General features: G+C 40.2%; 1 protein-coding gene across 9 annotated transcripts in view; it reads left to right on the top strand.

Annotated features, from left to right (window-relative positions):
- The window catches only part of PTK2 (protein tyrosine kinase 2), a 212,688-nt gene that overhangs the window by 62,189 nt on the left and 134,278 nt on the right, over positions 1–16,221 (top strand). For all 9 annotated transcript variants that reach the window (XM_009328415.1, XM_009328414.1, XM_009328412.1 and 6 more), the window contains exon 3: positions 11,171–11,397. In XM_009328415.1, coding sequence (XP_009326690.1) covers positions 11,203–11,397 — 195 coding nt within the window. In that variant the 5' untranslated portion in view covers positions 11,171–11,202. The remainder of the gene's footprint in view (positions 1–11,170; positions 11,398–16,221) is intronic.

Raw genomic sequence — 16,221 nt, 5'->3', positions numbered from 1 at the left:
AAGATGTTACAGCAGTCATCCCATGTGTCCTTTGATACCCTCTCATGATGAGGGACAGCACATGCTGGTGGTTTTGGACCTAAGTGAGTGCTGATAGATCTGTCATTATGTTTGTGCTCATTAGCTAGCTGATGGGCTGTCAAAGAATGTGTGAAGACTAAATTTTACTACTGATTTTTTTTTTTTCAAAATTTGCAGCAATTTAATTGCCTTATATTTCTGACCCCATTCCAAGTTGTTTGAAATTAGATAACTGTCAGTAACTAATAAATAGCTGGATTTGTTCAGGTGGGATGAGATGGGCTAGATGAAATACCACAATTACTTTAATGGAAGAGGCTGAAGCTTGTTGTGGCAAAAATTGTGTTGTATTTATTGCTCATGCCTTGAAAAAAAGCATGGTATAGTTTTGACCCAGGATAACCCCTATCATGGGAGGGCGGAGGGGAAAGGAAAACAGTGCCACACATGCTGTGATCGAGTGTTCTAGAGATGTTCCTGCATGATTTCTTGCATAATTTGAAGTGACAGAAATGATGAAGCTTAATTGTAACAAAACTTGCCTTGCTGTAGGGAATTGAACCCAGCTCTTCCGGGTTCCAATTAATTTTTCTACCACAGACCAATATCTTATCCTTTAAAGTATTAGGTTTCTCTTTCAGAGAACTTTGAAGGAAGACCTAAAGTAAATGTATTTCAGCTGGTTGATACCTAGTTTAAGAATGGCTTTTTTCCCTTGTTTAAAAACTTAAGGAAATAGTGACTCAGTTGGAAATAGAATGTTCTAATTGCAGCTGTTATGGTTTGACTCTGAAGTCTTAACCTTTTTGATGGCTTGTGTCTCATGCAAAGCTAAATCTTTGCCTGATCTGACATGCATATTGGAGATGGTTATAGAAGAAAAAACCAATTTTTTTTCTAATTCAGTTGTTTGGTAAGCATTTTTCTGTCTTCTGTCCCCATTTACTGAATGTTGAGGAAAACACCCTTTCTGAACCCACTTTATATCCTTATCAGGTTACCCAAGTGACAGCTTTCCCTTAAAATTGTGAATTCCTTATTTCTCAGTGCAATGCAAATGCTGAACCTCAGAACCTCTAGTATATTAAACATGCTGCTTTTCTCTAATTAATCTAAACTCAAGGAAGGTTCAGTAGCCCTGTGTTAGTAGATTGGAGGTAAAAGGCTGAAAACTGCCTTTGGTGAGGGCCAAGGGTGTTTTCTTGGATGATACGGGTCTTCAGAGCTTTTCAGTGTTGATGGTTCTTTTCAAAGACTTAATGGAGCATTCACTGGAAAAACTCACAAAAGTCGGTAGCATAAACTTCATCAGTATTAAAAAGAACAAAGGCAGTGAATGCCCCTCCCGGTAGATGTGCAATGCACAGGACAGAAGTCCCTAGTTTTGTGGGGAGAGGGACTATGTCCAAGAGAGAATTCCAGCTGCAGTGAGATAGTGAGTGAAAGGGCAGAGGTCCTGGGCTTAGATTCAGCCTTACACAGCATGTCAAGAGGATCCACCTAGGATGAAAGCACTGATAGAGAATCCATAAATCTTATTCTGCCACAAAGCAAAATGGAATCATTGGTATTGACTCCAGAAGTGTGGAGAAGGCCCTGATGTACTGTTTTGAGTGGATTAAGTGTTTTAAATTGCCTTTTTAAGGCTATATCAAGTTGGGGTTTTTAATAACAAAAATCTTGAATATATATCAAGTAATACGTACAAGACAGTGTATATCTGTCTGCTCCTAGCTTGACTTCACCAGAGTACTGAGACTTTTTAGTCACCATAGTAGAGGCTTGGACTTTTGCCTGTTTCACGATCATGTCAGTACATGAATCCTGGAGGCCACCAACTGATTTCTTATCAGGCATTATGCCTTTGACTTGACTGTTAAATCAAATGCCAAATTTGAGAAGTTATTGCCTCTGTTCTTTGACTAATTAAGCTAATTCTGCTTACTCTTCTGTCTTTGGGTGCGGTAGATGGAGGCTTTAGGAGAAACGAATGTCTAGCTAAAGAGTGATGCAGCTGGTGTTCAGGTCCTCAAACACAGCATAGAGTCTTGAGCTCTTGAGGAGCCAAAAGCTTTGATTCCTGGGGGGATCCAAGGGAATATCACAACTTACTCTGCTCTTCAGGATCTTATGTGAGGATGCAGGGAGACACATGTTACATGCCCAGTTCCAACAACCGCAGCTATGAAAAATCACTGAATTTTTTTTTTGTATGTGTGTGGAGATACACAGAAGCATCGTCTCAAAAAGCTCGTGATTAGGTGAATTATTATGGTCAGCCTACATTGAACTTCCATTCAGTCGCTTGAATAAGAATCACTTTGTTCTTCGTTTCTACCTGTATACCAGAGGCTGCAATTACTGGCTTTGGAAAACACTTGAGCCAGAACAGGCTTAAGTAAAACTTTTTACAGGTCATTGATTTTTGTGACTGCATGACAATAGCCTATTATAACAGTGGCTGTTGTCAAGGTCTGTTCCTCTTGAGCACTTAAGTGCCTTTTCTCTGATGTGTGCTTCTGGTTTTCATGAAAAACAGGGATAACACAGACACAGTTAAAACTGTATTAAAAAGATCAAAATGTAAAAGCCTATAAAATTTAATGTTTTGAAATACAGGGCTGGGATGATATAATAATTCAGTAATGTAAAACTAGGAAAGACAGGTTTAAAGTCAAACGGTAACCAAACCCAAATGTGTTAAGGTATTCTGGCTATGCACTATCACAGCTTACTTTCCATAACTGCCTCTAGTTCAGACATTTTTAGTTCTTAATTTCTGAGAAGCGCACTTGCTTTATCACCAATTCTAATTTATTTTTTTTCTTTTTGTATTGTAGAAAGACAGTATACACTCAGTGCTTCTATTTACTTCTAAACCTGTTTAGAAGACGACCTAGTGCTATGTAGGGACTCCATAGAGCAATATTTCAGTAAGTGGTATCATAAAATTACTTGAATTTTTACAGCTTACTTCACCCTCTTGTTTTGATGTTCATAGGTAGGGCTGCTGCCAACCAGTGGTACAACTTCAGAACAGAATTTTAACCTTTTTTTAGAAATACGGAATTTTTACTTGCTCACTTCTTTGGTGTCATCTTTAAGAAAACTGCATCACTATAGTTTTCTACAACTTGCTAGAGAAATTCAAAAGATCAGCAACAGAAGATGCAAGGGGAGATTAGTGTTTACTTGGATTTCAGTGGTACCAGGGGACCACAGTGAAGGTTCAGAGTGCTATTGAGAAATGAAGTAAGTATCTAGCTGGATAGCTTTTCTAATTAAAGCATATACAGACATTGATTTCCTTGTATTCCCAACACAACTGATGTTTCCTCATTATTGAATTTTTTAATATTAAAAATAGAAATTGGTGCCAACTCCAAAGGGAATTGCCGGTGGCGCAGATTATGCAATGTTACGATAAAATTGGGTTAAACTGAGTGTTTAAGGTATGTCAGGACTTAATGCTGTGGGATTGTTAGTGAGAAGGATGGGTACCATTTTGAATGTCGCAGGATGGACAGAGTGCAAGACATCTTGGTAAATTTGAATTGCTGCTTGACAGTACAAATAGTTCAGCCGGTTGTCAGTGTTCTTTGAAACTTTTCCCTATCTTTTCATCCCAAGGTGCAGTGCTACCACAGTAAAAGGCTACTGCTTCTGTAGCACTTAGTGACTTACAAGTCCTTAAAACAGCCTGCATCAGTAGCAGCTGTACATGGAATATGCTCTTGTTTCAGTTAGTTAGGCGATGTGTATATTTATTGTTTGTTTGTTTTTTTTTTTTTTTTTTTTCCCTGGGATATGCTTTCTTTCTGTTTAACAGGCCGAAGGTTGTCATAGAATCATAGAATGGTTTGGGTTGGAAGGGACCTTTAAAGGTCCTCTAGTCCAATGCCCCTGTGACGAGCAGGGACATTTTCAACTAGGTCAGGTTGCTCAGAGCCCTGTATTGCTTTGTAGTTCACGCTCTCTCTGAATTCTTCCTTCACGCTCCCCTGAATGTTTAATCTCCTAAAACATGGGTATAATTGAAATAAATTTTCCTGTGTTGGCAACTTGCATTGCTAAACTTGTTTTGACTTTGGTCTGTATTATCTTTTTGTGTTGATTTTTCTAGTATATTTCTAAAATACTTAACTCTGCAAAGAAAGAAAAGCTATACATTTCTGCTTTGAACTGTATGGAGACATAAAGTTAGCAACTGTTTAGCCAATATTCTCCAGGGGAAAAAAGGTGTTCAGAGGAATTGCTGGTACCAGGCCATTCTTCCATTTCATATCGATATAGTGAAATATTTGGTGTGTCAATTTAGACTAAAATAGATATTAACAACTCATTTTTTAAATTGTTTTAATGTGGCCGGCCAGGCTGCTTTATACTTTGACCTGGGGGCCTTCATAAATGCTTTTGACTGCAATTACTGTACTTAAAAATACATCTATATCTGGAGGAGAGGGGAGAGAGCAGTGACCAGGAGGGGATCAGAGAGGGGTCAGCAAGAGAAATAAATGCGTTCTTGGATGTAGCTGTAGCAAGTATTACCAAGAAGAGTGAGTATAGCTGAAAGTTGTCTAAGGTGGAACAAAGGATTACTGCTTTTTTTTCTTTTGCTTTTGAACATCGGTATTAGCTGAAAGAATGAGAACAAGAAAAATAAACTTGGTAGGAAATAAACAGAGAATTTTCAGTGTGACTTACAGAATTAGCTGAAATTATTGACTGTTTCTGAAGGCAAAAGTGATGATAATAGGAAAAAAATACCCTTTCTCTTCTCTTTCTATGTTTGTCCCTAATTTGAAATCACAAACCTAATGGTTTTCTCCAAGTTTCATCCTTAAATCTGCATCCTTAAATATGTAACAAGATGTTAACATTGGGTAAAAGCAAAAAAAAAAGTTGTTGCACACCTAGTGTGCTTGCTGCTTCTTTCCTATGGCATGTATGTGTTCTGGGGCTGCTGCTTTCACCACTTTGCTTTTTCCACCGTTCCATTCTGTCTGGTCTTCTGGGAATGGGACTGTTGCTGTGACTGGACACTCCCAAGCGTGCAGCTATGCCACATGATCATCAACATGTAGTTGAATACACTGTGACTGTTTTCTTAGAAGAAACATGTCTTAAGTGCTGCTAAGAAGGATTTTAGCGAGTCATGCACTTTATGTCTAACAGCAAGCATTGGGACTGGATTTTATGATAAATATGTGTGTGTGTGTATATCTCTCAGGAGATGGCATACCAAAAGTCAGCAATGTGCTGACTCTTAACACAGACTACTGAAAGTACAAGTTTTGTCATGGGGAACATAGTTAAAATTGTACTTAACATCCTTACTTTCTGTGAGGTTGAGATAGACATATTAATATTTGCAAGGTGAGTTATAGTAGGATTTAATACAAACTGTGAAAATGGATTGAGCTTGACATTCATGAGATGTTTACTGTTTGATGCAAGATGCATTATGGATAATTCTAAGGAATTTAGAATGTGGAAGAAATTATTAATCACCAAATCACAAAATCACTGAGGTTGGAAGGGACCTGTGGAGATCGTTTTGTCCAACCCCCTTGCTCAGAGCAGAGTCAGCTACAGCAGGTTGGTCAGGGTCATGTCCAGTCGTGTTTTGAATATCTCTCAGGATGGAGATTCCACAACCTCTATGGGCAACCTGTTGCAGTGTTCATCCACCCATGTAGTGCAAAAGCTTTCTCTTATATTTAAATGGGAATTCCTGTTTGTCACTTTGTGCCCACTGCCTTGTGTCCTCACAGGGCACCGCTGGGAAGAGTCTGGCTCCATCTTCACTCCTCCCCAACAGACACTGATACACATTTGTAAGATTCCCCTGAGCCTTCCCTTCTCCAGGCCAAACTGTCCCAGCTCTCTCAGCCTCTCCTCATGTGACAGATGCTCAAGTCCCTGAATTTTCTTTGTGGCCCTTTGTTGGACTCTCTCCATTATGTCCATGTCTCTCTTGCATTGGGAAGCCCAGCACTGGGCCCAGCGCTCCCGATGTCCCTCACCAGTGCTGAGTAAAGGGAAGGATCACTTCCCTTGACCTGCTGGCAGTGCTCTGCCTAACACAGCCCAGGAGGCTGGTGGCCTTCTTTGCTGCAAGGGCACGTTGCTGGTTCATGGTTGGCTTGTTGTCCACCAAGACCTCCAGGTCCTTCTCTGCAAAGCTGCTTTCTAGACAGTCACTCTAATAAAGCCGTATTGTTTATTGAGGATGCAAGTAACCTGAAAGCTTTTATTTCTTTCAATAACTTCAATATTTTAAAGTATTTTAAGTCTTGTAGAATTTTTACACCAGGACCAAAGACATGAACTCTGGATTTTTATTGTATTTTTAATAGTCTTATATTTTTAAATAGATTTATATAGATTTTTATAGGTTTAAATTGAGACGGACCAAGTTACTTTGTGGAATTGCAACCTAGAAGGGACATTATTTCATAGATGTCAATGCCTTCAATCCTGAGATAGGGATCAGGATATGGAGGTTGGGCAACACTTTAAAACTTCATCATATCTACAAAGGACAACATGAAGTCACAGTGTGGAATAATTACAGCTTGGTTCCGTGTCACATGGACTCAGTAACACTGTTGTTGGCCATCTGCCAATGCCAGTATGAGGAACAGTTTTCTGTTTGGGTTTTTTTTAATGTATTATCAAACTGCTAATGTTGAAGACATTATTTACATTGAAAAGATTTCCCTTATAAGACTACTTTAACTTTTCTATCAGTTTACTAATCAGTTTTTAGTTAATTGATTTATGATTTTTTGACTCATTAGTGGAAGTGATTTAGTTTCTAAGTACTCGGAGCTGGTAGTGAAATGTGTCTTTGAACTTTGATTGTTTGTACCACTAAAAGTCATAATACTGACTTTGTTTCTGAGGTAGTTAACAAATATGGGGAATATGCAGTGCTCGTAAGATGTGTCAGCAGGAGTCACATTAAGCAGCAAATGACTTGCAAACAGAATTCTAGAAGGATTCAATTAGTTATCTCATTATTTTGTGTGTTTTTGAGAAAATAAATCAACTTTTATTATATATTCCTAATGTAAATGCTACCTAAGTAATGAAAATGAGAAATATTCAAAACCAAATTCTATAAAGACAGAAAGGAGCACGAAAAAGGTCAACAGTGCTTTCTTGTGATTTACTTGAGGAGCTGTGAAGTGCTGTGTTGTTCGATTTTTGGTTTGGGTTTTGGGTTTTTTGAAAACCTTTATCTTCTAATCTCATTTAACTGTCTCCCATATATTTTTCTAAATGTCAGGTACTCCTCCACAGGTAGAGCAAATTGTCTGAATGATAACACGCGTCATGGTTTGGTGACAACTGTAATATCTTAGCAGAGCTGCTAAATATCAGCAGGCCAGATTTGGCTTACTCTGCTCCCCAAAGCTTAGAATAAGTCTTTACAGTATTGGAGAAATGTGGTTTTTTTGTAAAGTGTGAGCATTTGGAGACCAATAGTCTTTGCTCTTGGAAGCTCAAAGGGATAGCTGGCATGCAACTTCGTGCACGAACAAGTTAGTGTAGACTTGATTTTAGACTATTAGTCTTCAGGGACATCTTTCACTACATCAGGTTGCTTGAAGTCCTGTCCAACCTGACCTTGAACACTTCTGGTGATGGGCCATCTAAAACTTCTCTGGGCAACCTGTTCCAGTGTCTTACCATCCTCATCATAAAAAATTTCTTCCTTATATCTAGCCTAAATCTACCCTCTTTCAGTTGGCTGTAGCTTGTTTCTGCTCCATAATAGCATACTACTTGTCTGTTTAATACCAAGAGGACTAAAGCTGCTCTTTTAAACTGAGATCTGTAATGGCAGGATTACAAACCAATCTGGTTTTAATTTAGAAGAACCCAAGTAAGCATCCTAGTGTTGTAATCTTGGCTTTCTTTGTATCTTAAAACAACTAAGCAAATCTTGTAAAAAAAGTTGTTTAACTACCCTTGCATCAAGAGCAGCTATGTTTTACGAAGTTTTGTCCTGGGGCAGAGTTTTACAGTCACATTATAAACTCAAACCCAAGGCCTGGTAGTAGTGGGAATGTTAATAGGTCCATAACCAGAGATACAGCATGTGTTTCTATAACTTGAGCTATCAAATTTATTGCTCTTTTGGTACCTTATAAAGTAAACATTGGGATTTTGTAAAGAAGTTGTAACGAACCCAAAGAGGATCAAATTTCTAAGGAAAACTGCTTTTCTAATTTTGCATAGGAGGTTGTTTTTACCTTTAGTAACTTCTGACCGATAAAACCTTGTGAAAACTGACAATAGCCTGTACCTCATATGGTCAGTCCAATGTTTGATTCCACACGTTTCCTTCAATGTGATGAATATGAAAAATTTGTAATAATGTTTTGCCCAAAATTACGCTGCCTAAGAGCACTCCTGTGTGTAAGAACTGATGTCTTTCATTGCTCTTCTGTTTGCTGCTCCCAAGGGATGCAGATTGTCTGTATTAAGTCGGTGGTCAGACATCTTCTAAATGCTTGTTTCTACATTTTCCTGTAGCTTTTCTCCTTGTTCTTTTTCTGCCAGATAAAATCTGGTGAATATGTATGTTAAAATTATATGCAAATTAATATTAAAGCAGGCTTTCTTTTAGTTCTCCTTTACTAAAGAATTACTCATCTTGCTTTGGTTTGTAGCAAATTTTCCTGCCATTTGTGTGCGTAAGCTTGAAATAAAGCTTAGCGTTTTTAATAGTGCCTTTGAGGTAGAGTAGGTTGTTCTGAAAGAGGCAGAACATAATGCAGAAGGGTTAAAAGTGGCACATGTCTGAGCCTGAAAACCGCCATTTCATTCCTAGCAGTTGCACTATTGAAGGGTTTCGTCTACGCAAATTGTCCTAATGAAACTGCCCACCCTGCGGACATTTGGAGTTTCATGATGGCTATTTTAACCTTACAGGAGAGGAGCCCTGCAGTTGGGAGCACGTACGGTCATGTCGTCTTGGTATTAGTCTGCCACAGGGGAGATTGTTATACCTGCTTCAGCTTTCAAGTCAAGGTTTATATGAAAACAGCTCGCAAGCTCCTTTGATGAGGATAAGTCCAGTAACGTTGTGGAGGGGTTCCTGGCATTTTTCTGATCTGTATCTGTTAGTGTAGGGTGGATAGGAGGAAAGGTTTTAACGTGGGCATAAGGTTGGCTTAATACATTTGTATTGATTGCCAGACGAGAACAATAAAGCAAGGTACAAAAGCTGTAATGGTTTCTTGAGTTTTCAGACAGGCAACAGGGTTATGAAACTAAGCTAGCGCTTGGCGGGTGGGGAAAGTCCCTCAAGGGTCAGGTACTGGGGGAATGTTTGGGAGAAGTGTCTCCTTGGCCGCTCTTACCATCTTCCCTGAGGGCAGGACATTAGAGGCCTTTTGTCTGACCCAGTACTGCCAATTTTAAGTTCTTAAAGTTCTGTTAGATGAATGCAATTCGACCATTTATTCAAGAGGCAAAGACATACTGCACAGATGGGCTGTTTGTTTCCTCTTTATCTTGTGGGTCTGAATTAGGTAGATGCTTAAGATCCTTGTGTTAGACTTCAAGTCCTGTTTTAGCCTCTAGCAAATGTTGTTATCTACAGCCTGAAGATTTCAAGCCTTGATATTGCTGGTGCTGGATTCCTGTTAGCTGAGCTCACTGTGTGGTTTGACATTACTGGTGAACTGGTGTAATGGCTAGCTGCTGCTGGAGGGGAGATGGTCTCCCCTCCTGCCCCTGACCACCACCTGCTTCAGCTTCTCTTGCTCTGTGCTTGTCTAACGTCTATGATGAGCTACTTCAGGCAGCTGTGGTGTAAAACTAAGCCAACCTTAAAAACCAAATCATTTCCCCCCCCCCGCTGCTAGTTTCCTGAACTGGTTGTCAGGGAGGTCAGCAGAGCACCATGGCGGGTGACAGGTTGGTGGCTGAAGCTCTCTTGAGGGGCAGCCAGGCGTTACAGGAGCTCAGCTGGAAGCGTGGGTCTCTTCTGCCTTGCACTGAAGTAAACTAAGGCTGAGGCGTTCAGTAGCAGTACTGAAGCAGTTTCACTCTCCTCCAGCCCCCTTTCGCAGGCCAGCTTTACTACCAGAAAGGCGTTGAGAGTACTATGCCAAAAAGGTCAAGTTTATTTTATTTTTATCATCTTCAGTTTTCCAAAACTGCCTCCCCACTGGCTGCTCGCTGGGAGGAGGAGGTACAGAAATCTCAGTGCACTTGTCTAAGCCTGGAGCAAAGCCCTGCAGTTCTTTGCTCATTCCAGCCTGCTGGCTGGAATGATGCTTGAGACTGTGTCAGGCGAGGGAGGAGGTATTATAGTTTGCTCTTTTTTTCTTGTACTGCATTGATTTCTCAGACACCATCTGCTTGTGGCTGACTAATTTGCAGCAGTAGCCAAGAGGCATTTTTTTTCTTCCTAATTTGAGATGCAGGCTCATACCATGGTCCATGCCTTTTGCCACCAGACTTGGAAATCACTTGGAAACTGGGCTAGTCGATGATAAAACTTAGCCACTTATTTAGTAGTTGATGAGAGGAGGGACAGTGGAGTTCTTAATGGTTCCTCAGTGAATAATGAATTCAGCTCTGGATGGTTTTGAGTCACATTGGTTCCCAAAATAGCACAAAACAAGTGATGTGACAATGTCTTAGCATTAAACAGGAGAGCCTGGTGTTAGTGTGCGGCGGCTTAGTGGAAGGCCTCCAGTTCGGTGACTGGGCTGTCAGGGTTTCCCTATGCTGATCTTTAGGGGCTTATTGTAGGACCAGACTTGGGAGATTTTAGGAATAGGAACTCCTGTTAAAACTGGAAGGTGCTATTCAGTCTTGAAGGCTTTGGCGGGGGCCTGTTAGTTAAGTCACTGAGAAACTAAAGGAAGAAGTCTTGCCAAAGATACCACTTGTTCAAATTCAGGTGGCTTGCTCCAAGGGGCTTGCGGTTACTCTGGTAGTCATCTGGGTAGGTTTTTTATGTTTGTAGATGGTATAACTATCTTAGGAGGGGACTTCAAAAATGGCAACTCAATGTCTGTTAAAAATGAGTCTTTATGTATTTCCAGTAAACGCTTTGTATGAATCAGTGTAAGATTCAGGTATAACTAAAATTAATTTATTTTTTGTTTCCCTTTCCTAGAATATGACAGATACCTAGCATCTAGCAAAACCATGGCAGCAGCTTACCTTGATCCAAACTTGAATCATACACCAAGTTCAAGTACAAAGACGCACCTCAGTACTGGGATGGAGCGTTCCCCAGGGGCCATGGAACGGGTCTTAAAGGTTTTTCACTACTTTGAAAATAGCAGCGAACCGACAACGTGGGCCAGCATTATCCGGCATGGAGATGCTACTGATGTCAGAGTAAGTCTGTTTTTAGCATTCTCATGCGATCTTTAGGTTAAGTGTTAACTTCATGCTCAAAAAATGGGAGGTAAAAGCCTGGAAGCAAACAAACACAGAAGTTTTGTGGTTTATTTTAAAAGAATCTTTACCTGTTGTATATTGTGAGTAACTTCAGAAAAAGCTTTAAGTGTTACCAGCTTTCCTTGAGAACAAAAAACCTGAGGTATGATTGTGCATTATCTTAAAGAAATGAGAACTCTTCCCATTTTTGTAGAATAGAAACTTGAAATTTAGAACAGTGGTTATCAGTCTAGATACCACTACTGATGTATGTCAGTTGACTTACTCCACTTCATACTCCCCAACAGCCTGTGTGACATCTCGTGGCAGGATGGCAGGGATGAGAGCTGGGATGAAGGTGACATTAAATGACACTTCATGTTGTAAAAAAAATTTTTTTTACATGTTTAAATGTAAGGTGTTTATATTTGTGTTTAAAATGTTTAAATGTAATGTGTACATGACTTAAAAAAAAAAAGGTCTTGTTTGGAAACTCATTCCCCCACAGTGTGGGGAAATTGAGCTGAAGAGTCCTTCCTCCTCCTAGTAAGATGCTTTGTTCCCCTTCGCCCTGGTAGGCACCTGCTGCTTGTATTTGTACAGTGTTGTCCTTCAGTTAGTCTGTGCAAAAAACCCGAAGGTTGGGATTTTTTTAAAAATAACTTTAAGTATCTGTAATCTTAGAGGTATGTGGAAATGCTATGTTTGCATGAAAAAACAGTGTTTATTCTGAAGCATACGTTCTCTCTAATGCTGAGACCTTTACTTACCATTTGCTACACTTACTCTTTCAATTTTTGAGCTGTTGCGATATTTAAACTGAAATGAAGCTCAGTTTAACGTGTCAAATGCTTTTAAAACTTTGTGGTTTGCTTGTTTTTTAATTATCCTCCAAGAGCAGAATCTTGCATGGTGGTAGGTGGTGTGCGGGGTTGTTTTCTTCTGTGAGGTTCTTACTGTAGAAGCAGGTTCCCATCTGCTCATTGCTTCCAGCATTTGTATTCTTTGCACGATACTTCAAATTCCACTACAAAGACGTGATTCCAATCTGCTGAAGGGAGAGAGTTGTCAGAGTTAAGGAGACCTGTTGTGTCCTTCTGCCCGCTATTAAGTTTCCTTTGTGCAAGAGAAAACTAAGTAAAAAAGACTACAGAGTTTTGAATGTTTTCTCTTCCTTTCCTACTGTTTATTTTCTAGCATGGCTGCGTATGAGAAGACCTAACAGCATTCCTAAGTGGAGTAGATCTTGTGACAGTGATCACAGACCGGTGAAATTCAAGGATTTTCATTGGTGATGATCAGACAGTCTGTCTCTTGTCAATTTAATAAACTCATACCTGTGTTTAGGGATAACTTGGTGAGTCGACGGATTAGAGGTACAACAATGGGAATCATTATCATCAATAGCATACACTTATTTTACATGGAATAGGTTTTTTTGTGTGCCACTTGAAACATCTTTGCTCCCTGGCTTAAGTATAGTGCTTTGATATATATATCTAATGTGATTGATTCATTTCATAAAGTGTATTACTTGGTACAAGGGGAAAAAAAACCCGACTATGTCTCAGTATGTTTTTTACCTTGCAAGCCTCTGTTGTGGACAAATGTCTAGGGTTCTTTATATCGTACTTGAAATCGAGGTTATCTTTCCAAAGAAGTATGTAGAAACTTGAAAAACAAAAGCAGAGATTACATCTCTGGTGTCTCCAGCTCAGAAATACCTGTGGTTATGGGCTTTAAGGATCCAAAATTTACAGTCCCTGTAAGAAATTCAGTGCTGAGTTCAATTTGCAGAGTTCCATATCCTTGTTTTAAGCAAAAATGTGTCATTTTTTATAAAAGCAGGATGAAAAGAACAGGCAAGTAGCAGTTACTTGAGGCTTGCCTTAATTTTTAGTTTCCTTATATGCACACTTAATTGGATGTTTTTTGTAAAAGTAATGGGATTTTTATATTGTTCTCCTTTCCTAATAAAGAAGAATATGATGGATTGCTGTTAAACTTTGTTCTTTTAACAAATGTCGTTCTCTCTTAATTTTGTTACACTGGGACAATGACTGTTGAATGTGCAGGTACTCCGTAGTAAAGATCTAGCACTGATGTATTACCATGTCCTGACCTTTATTTTAGAAACAGTAAACTGCTGTTGGAGTACAAGCCTACATTCCATTGGAATGACTGCTGTTCGACCAAGATGAATAATTTAAGATTAAAATAGCTTTTAAGGTTTTTATGCCTTAGTTTAAACACCCCCACCCCACCCCACCCACCCCCACCTTTTGTGGGGGAGACAGTCTGCAATAGAGCTTCCATTTCTTCTGAATTACAAACTGAGGAGACTGGTGCTGGGTTTGGCCTTTGGCTTGTTTCCAAGGAGCTCTTTAAGAATATTCAGAGGTGGATGTCTTTGAGACAGCTCTGCAATTAAAAGGAAAAGAAAAAAAGGTTTTTCAAGACTACTCCCTGGTTAGCACAGCTTTTGGGATGATAGCCGAGGAACCTTTCCAGTATTCAAAGGAAATCAGACTTGGTCTGAAATCTCCAGAAGAGCCAATTAAAGGTATTTCTTCTGGTAAAGTGGAGGACTTTGTGGAATGTACTAATACCAAGGGAAAGTAAGGGTGGAATTTTCTTTCCTGATCCGTGATTTCTAACATCTTGTGTTTCTAGCAAAGTCAACTTTGCCGTTGTCAATGGAAAGACAGTCAAAGAAGTGAGGAAAGGCCCTTTTCCCTTTAAAAAAAAGTAAGATCTTTTATGACTTCCTAAGAGTGGAAACAGTGCTTTAGCTGTATACAATATACACAAATCCTTGATCATGAGGGAAAACATTTTTCATGAAAAAACTCATGTTGTTAAGCTCAGATGAGCTTAACTTAGCATTCTGTGGGAGTCTCTTAAGTGGCTAGACTAAAGGTACAATTTCCTTGCTATTTGACTTGAAATATCTTTAACCATGACAACAGTGTGGCTATACGTAGGCTTTACTTTAAGGAGAACTTATGGCTGTGGACCTCTGTTTATTCTGGATGGATTTAGTCCCTCAAAGACAGCTGTTTCCTTTGAAGGATGAGTCTGTATTCTGCAAAGGATTCAAGGGCAGCTTTTCAATTCTTGGAAATGCTTTCTTGGATTTCAAAGAACCGGCATGCTCCCTTTTCCCCTTTTTTCCTTGGTGTAATACTAAAGACATGCTTCACCCCCCCCCCCCCAAAAAAAAAAAAAAAGGCTTTTATGAATGTGCAAACAGTGCTCTCCTGCTGCGAAATGTGTATATAGCCATGCATTTGCCAGAGAAAGAAAGGTTGTTTGTCTTCCCTATTTATCTTGGTGTGTCTTCATTTGGATGTGTTGTCTACGTGCATATCCACAGAGAGGGATTTCCAGGGCTTTGGGGTTGGAGAGGATGCAGGGCATGCTCTGCCCTGCGTGGTATGCAAGTAGGTGGGTGTTGCTGAGCTGCACCCTGGAAGTAAACACTGCCACCGCATCTTGATCAGCAGTTACAAGTAAATCACCTTTCTGTTTTCAGAAGATGTGGTTGAAGCAGAATTGTAACAACCATATTTGACAGAGAAATGAATGCACTGCATTTAACAGACTGAGGGGGTAGGGAAGGGTTGAGTTTTTTAGAAAACAGACATTTGCAAACCTTGTGTGAGCCCTTACAGATGGCTTTTGGTGAAGTGTATTTCTGCTCCGTGGTTTACGTTCCCACCCCAGGGTGCCCAGCTTGCATCCATTACACTTCTTTTAAACTTCTAGCCCTCAAAGCTTATCCTTGATTCTTGAATAGTAGTATTGAGAAGTAAAGATGGCATTATTTATGTAGAAGTAACAACCAGAAATCTCAAAACAGACTATTGCCAGACATGCATCGCACCTTGATTCTTATACAGGTTTGTTTTATAGAATCATAGAATAGTTTGGGTTGGAAGGGACCTCTAAAAGTCATCTAGTCCAACCCCCCTACTGTGGGCAGGGACATCTTCAGCTACATCAGGTTGCTCGGAGCAACCAGGGATGGGGCATCCACCACCTCTCTGGGCAACCTGTGCCAGTGTTTCACCACCCTCAGCATAAAACATGTCTTCCTTCTATCTAGTCTAAATCTACTCCCCCTTTAGGTTAAAGCCATTCCCCCTTGTCCTGTTGTAACAGGCCCTGCTAAAAAGTTTGCCCCCATCTTTTTTATAAGCCCCCTTGAAGTACTGATAGGCTGCAATAAGGTCTCCCCGGAGCCTTCTCTCCTCCAGGCTGAACAACCCCAACTCTCTCAGCCTTTCTTCATAGGAGAGGTGTTCCATCCCCCTGATCATTTTCGTGGCCCTCTTCTGGACCTGCTCCAACAGGTCTGTGTCTTAGAATCATAGAATCATAAAGGTTGGAAAAGACCTCTAAGATCATTGAGTCCAACCGTCAACCCAACACCACCATGCCCACTAAACTATGTCCCTAAGCACCTCATCTACCCGTCTTTTAAATACCTCCAGGGATGGTGACTCAACCACTTCCTGGGCAGCCTGGTCCAATGTTTAACCACTCTTTCAGTAAAGACCTTTTTCCTTACATCCAATCTAAACCTCCCCTGGCGCAACTTGAGGCCATTTCCTCTCGCCAGTTACTTGGGAGAAGAGACCGACACCCACCTCGCTACAGCCTCCTTTCAGGTAGTTGTAGAGAGGGATGAGGTCTCCCCTCAGCCTCCTTTTCTCCAGGCTAAACAACCCCAGTTCCCTCAGACGCTCCTCAGAAGACTTGTTCTCCAGACCCCTCACC

Source organism: Pygoscelis adeliae, unplaced genomic scaffold (assembly GCF_000699105.1).
Source record: "Pygoscelis adeliae isolate BGI_AS28 unplaced genomic scaffold, ASM69910v1 Scaffold457, whole genome shotgun sequence".
Classification (NCBI taxonomy): Eukaryota; Metazoa; Chordata; class Aves; order Sphenisciformes; family Spheniscidae; genus Pygoscelis; species Pygoscelis adeliae.
The sequence above is the reverse complement of the archived record's forward strand: the minus strand, read 5'-3'. Positions and strand labels throughout refer to the sequence as shown.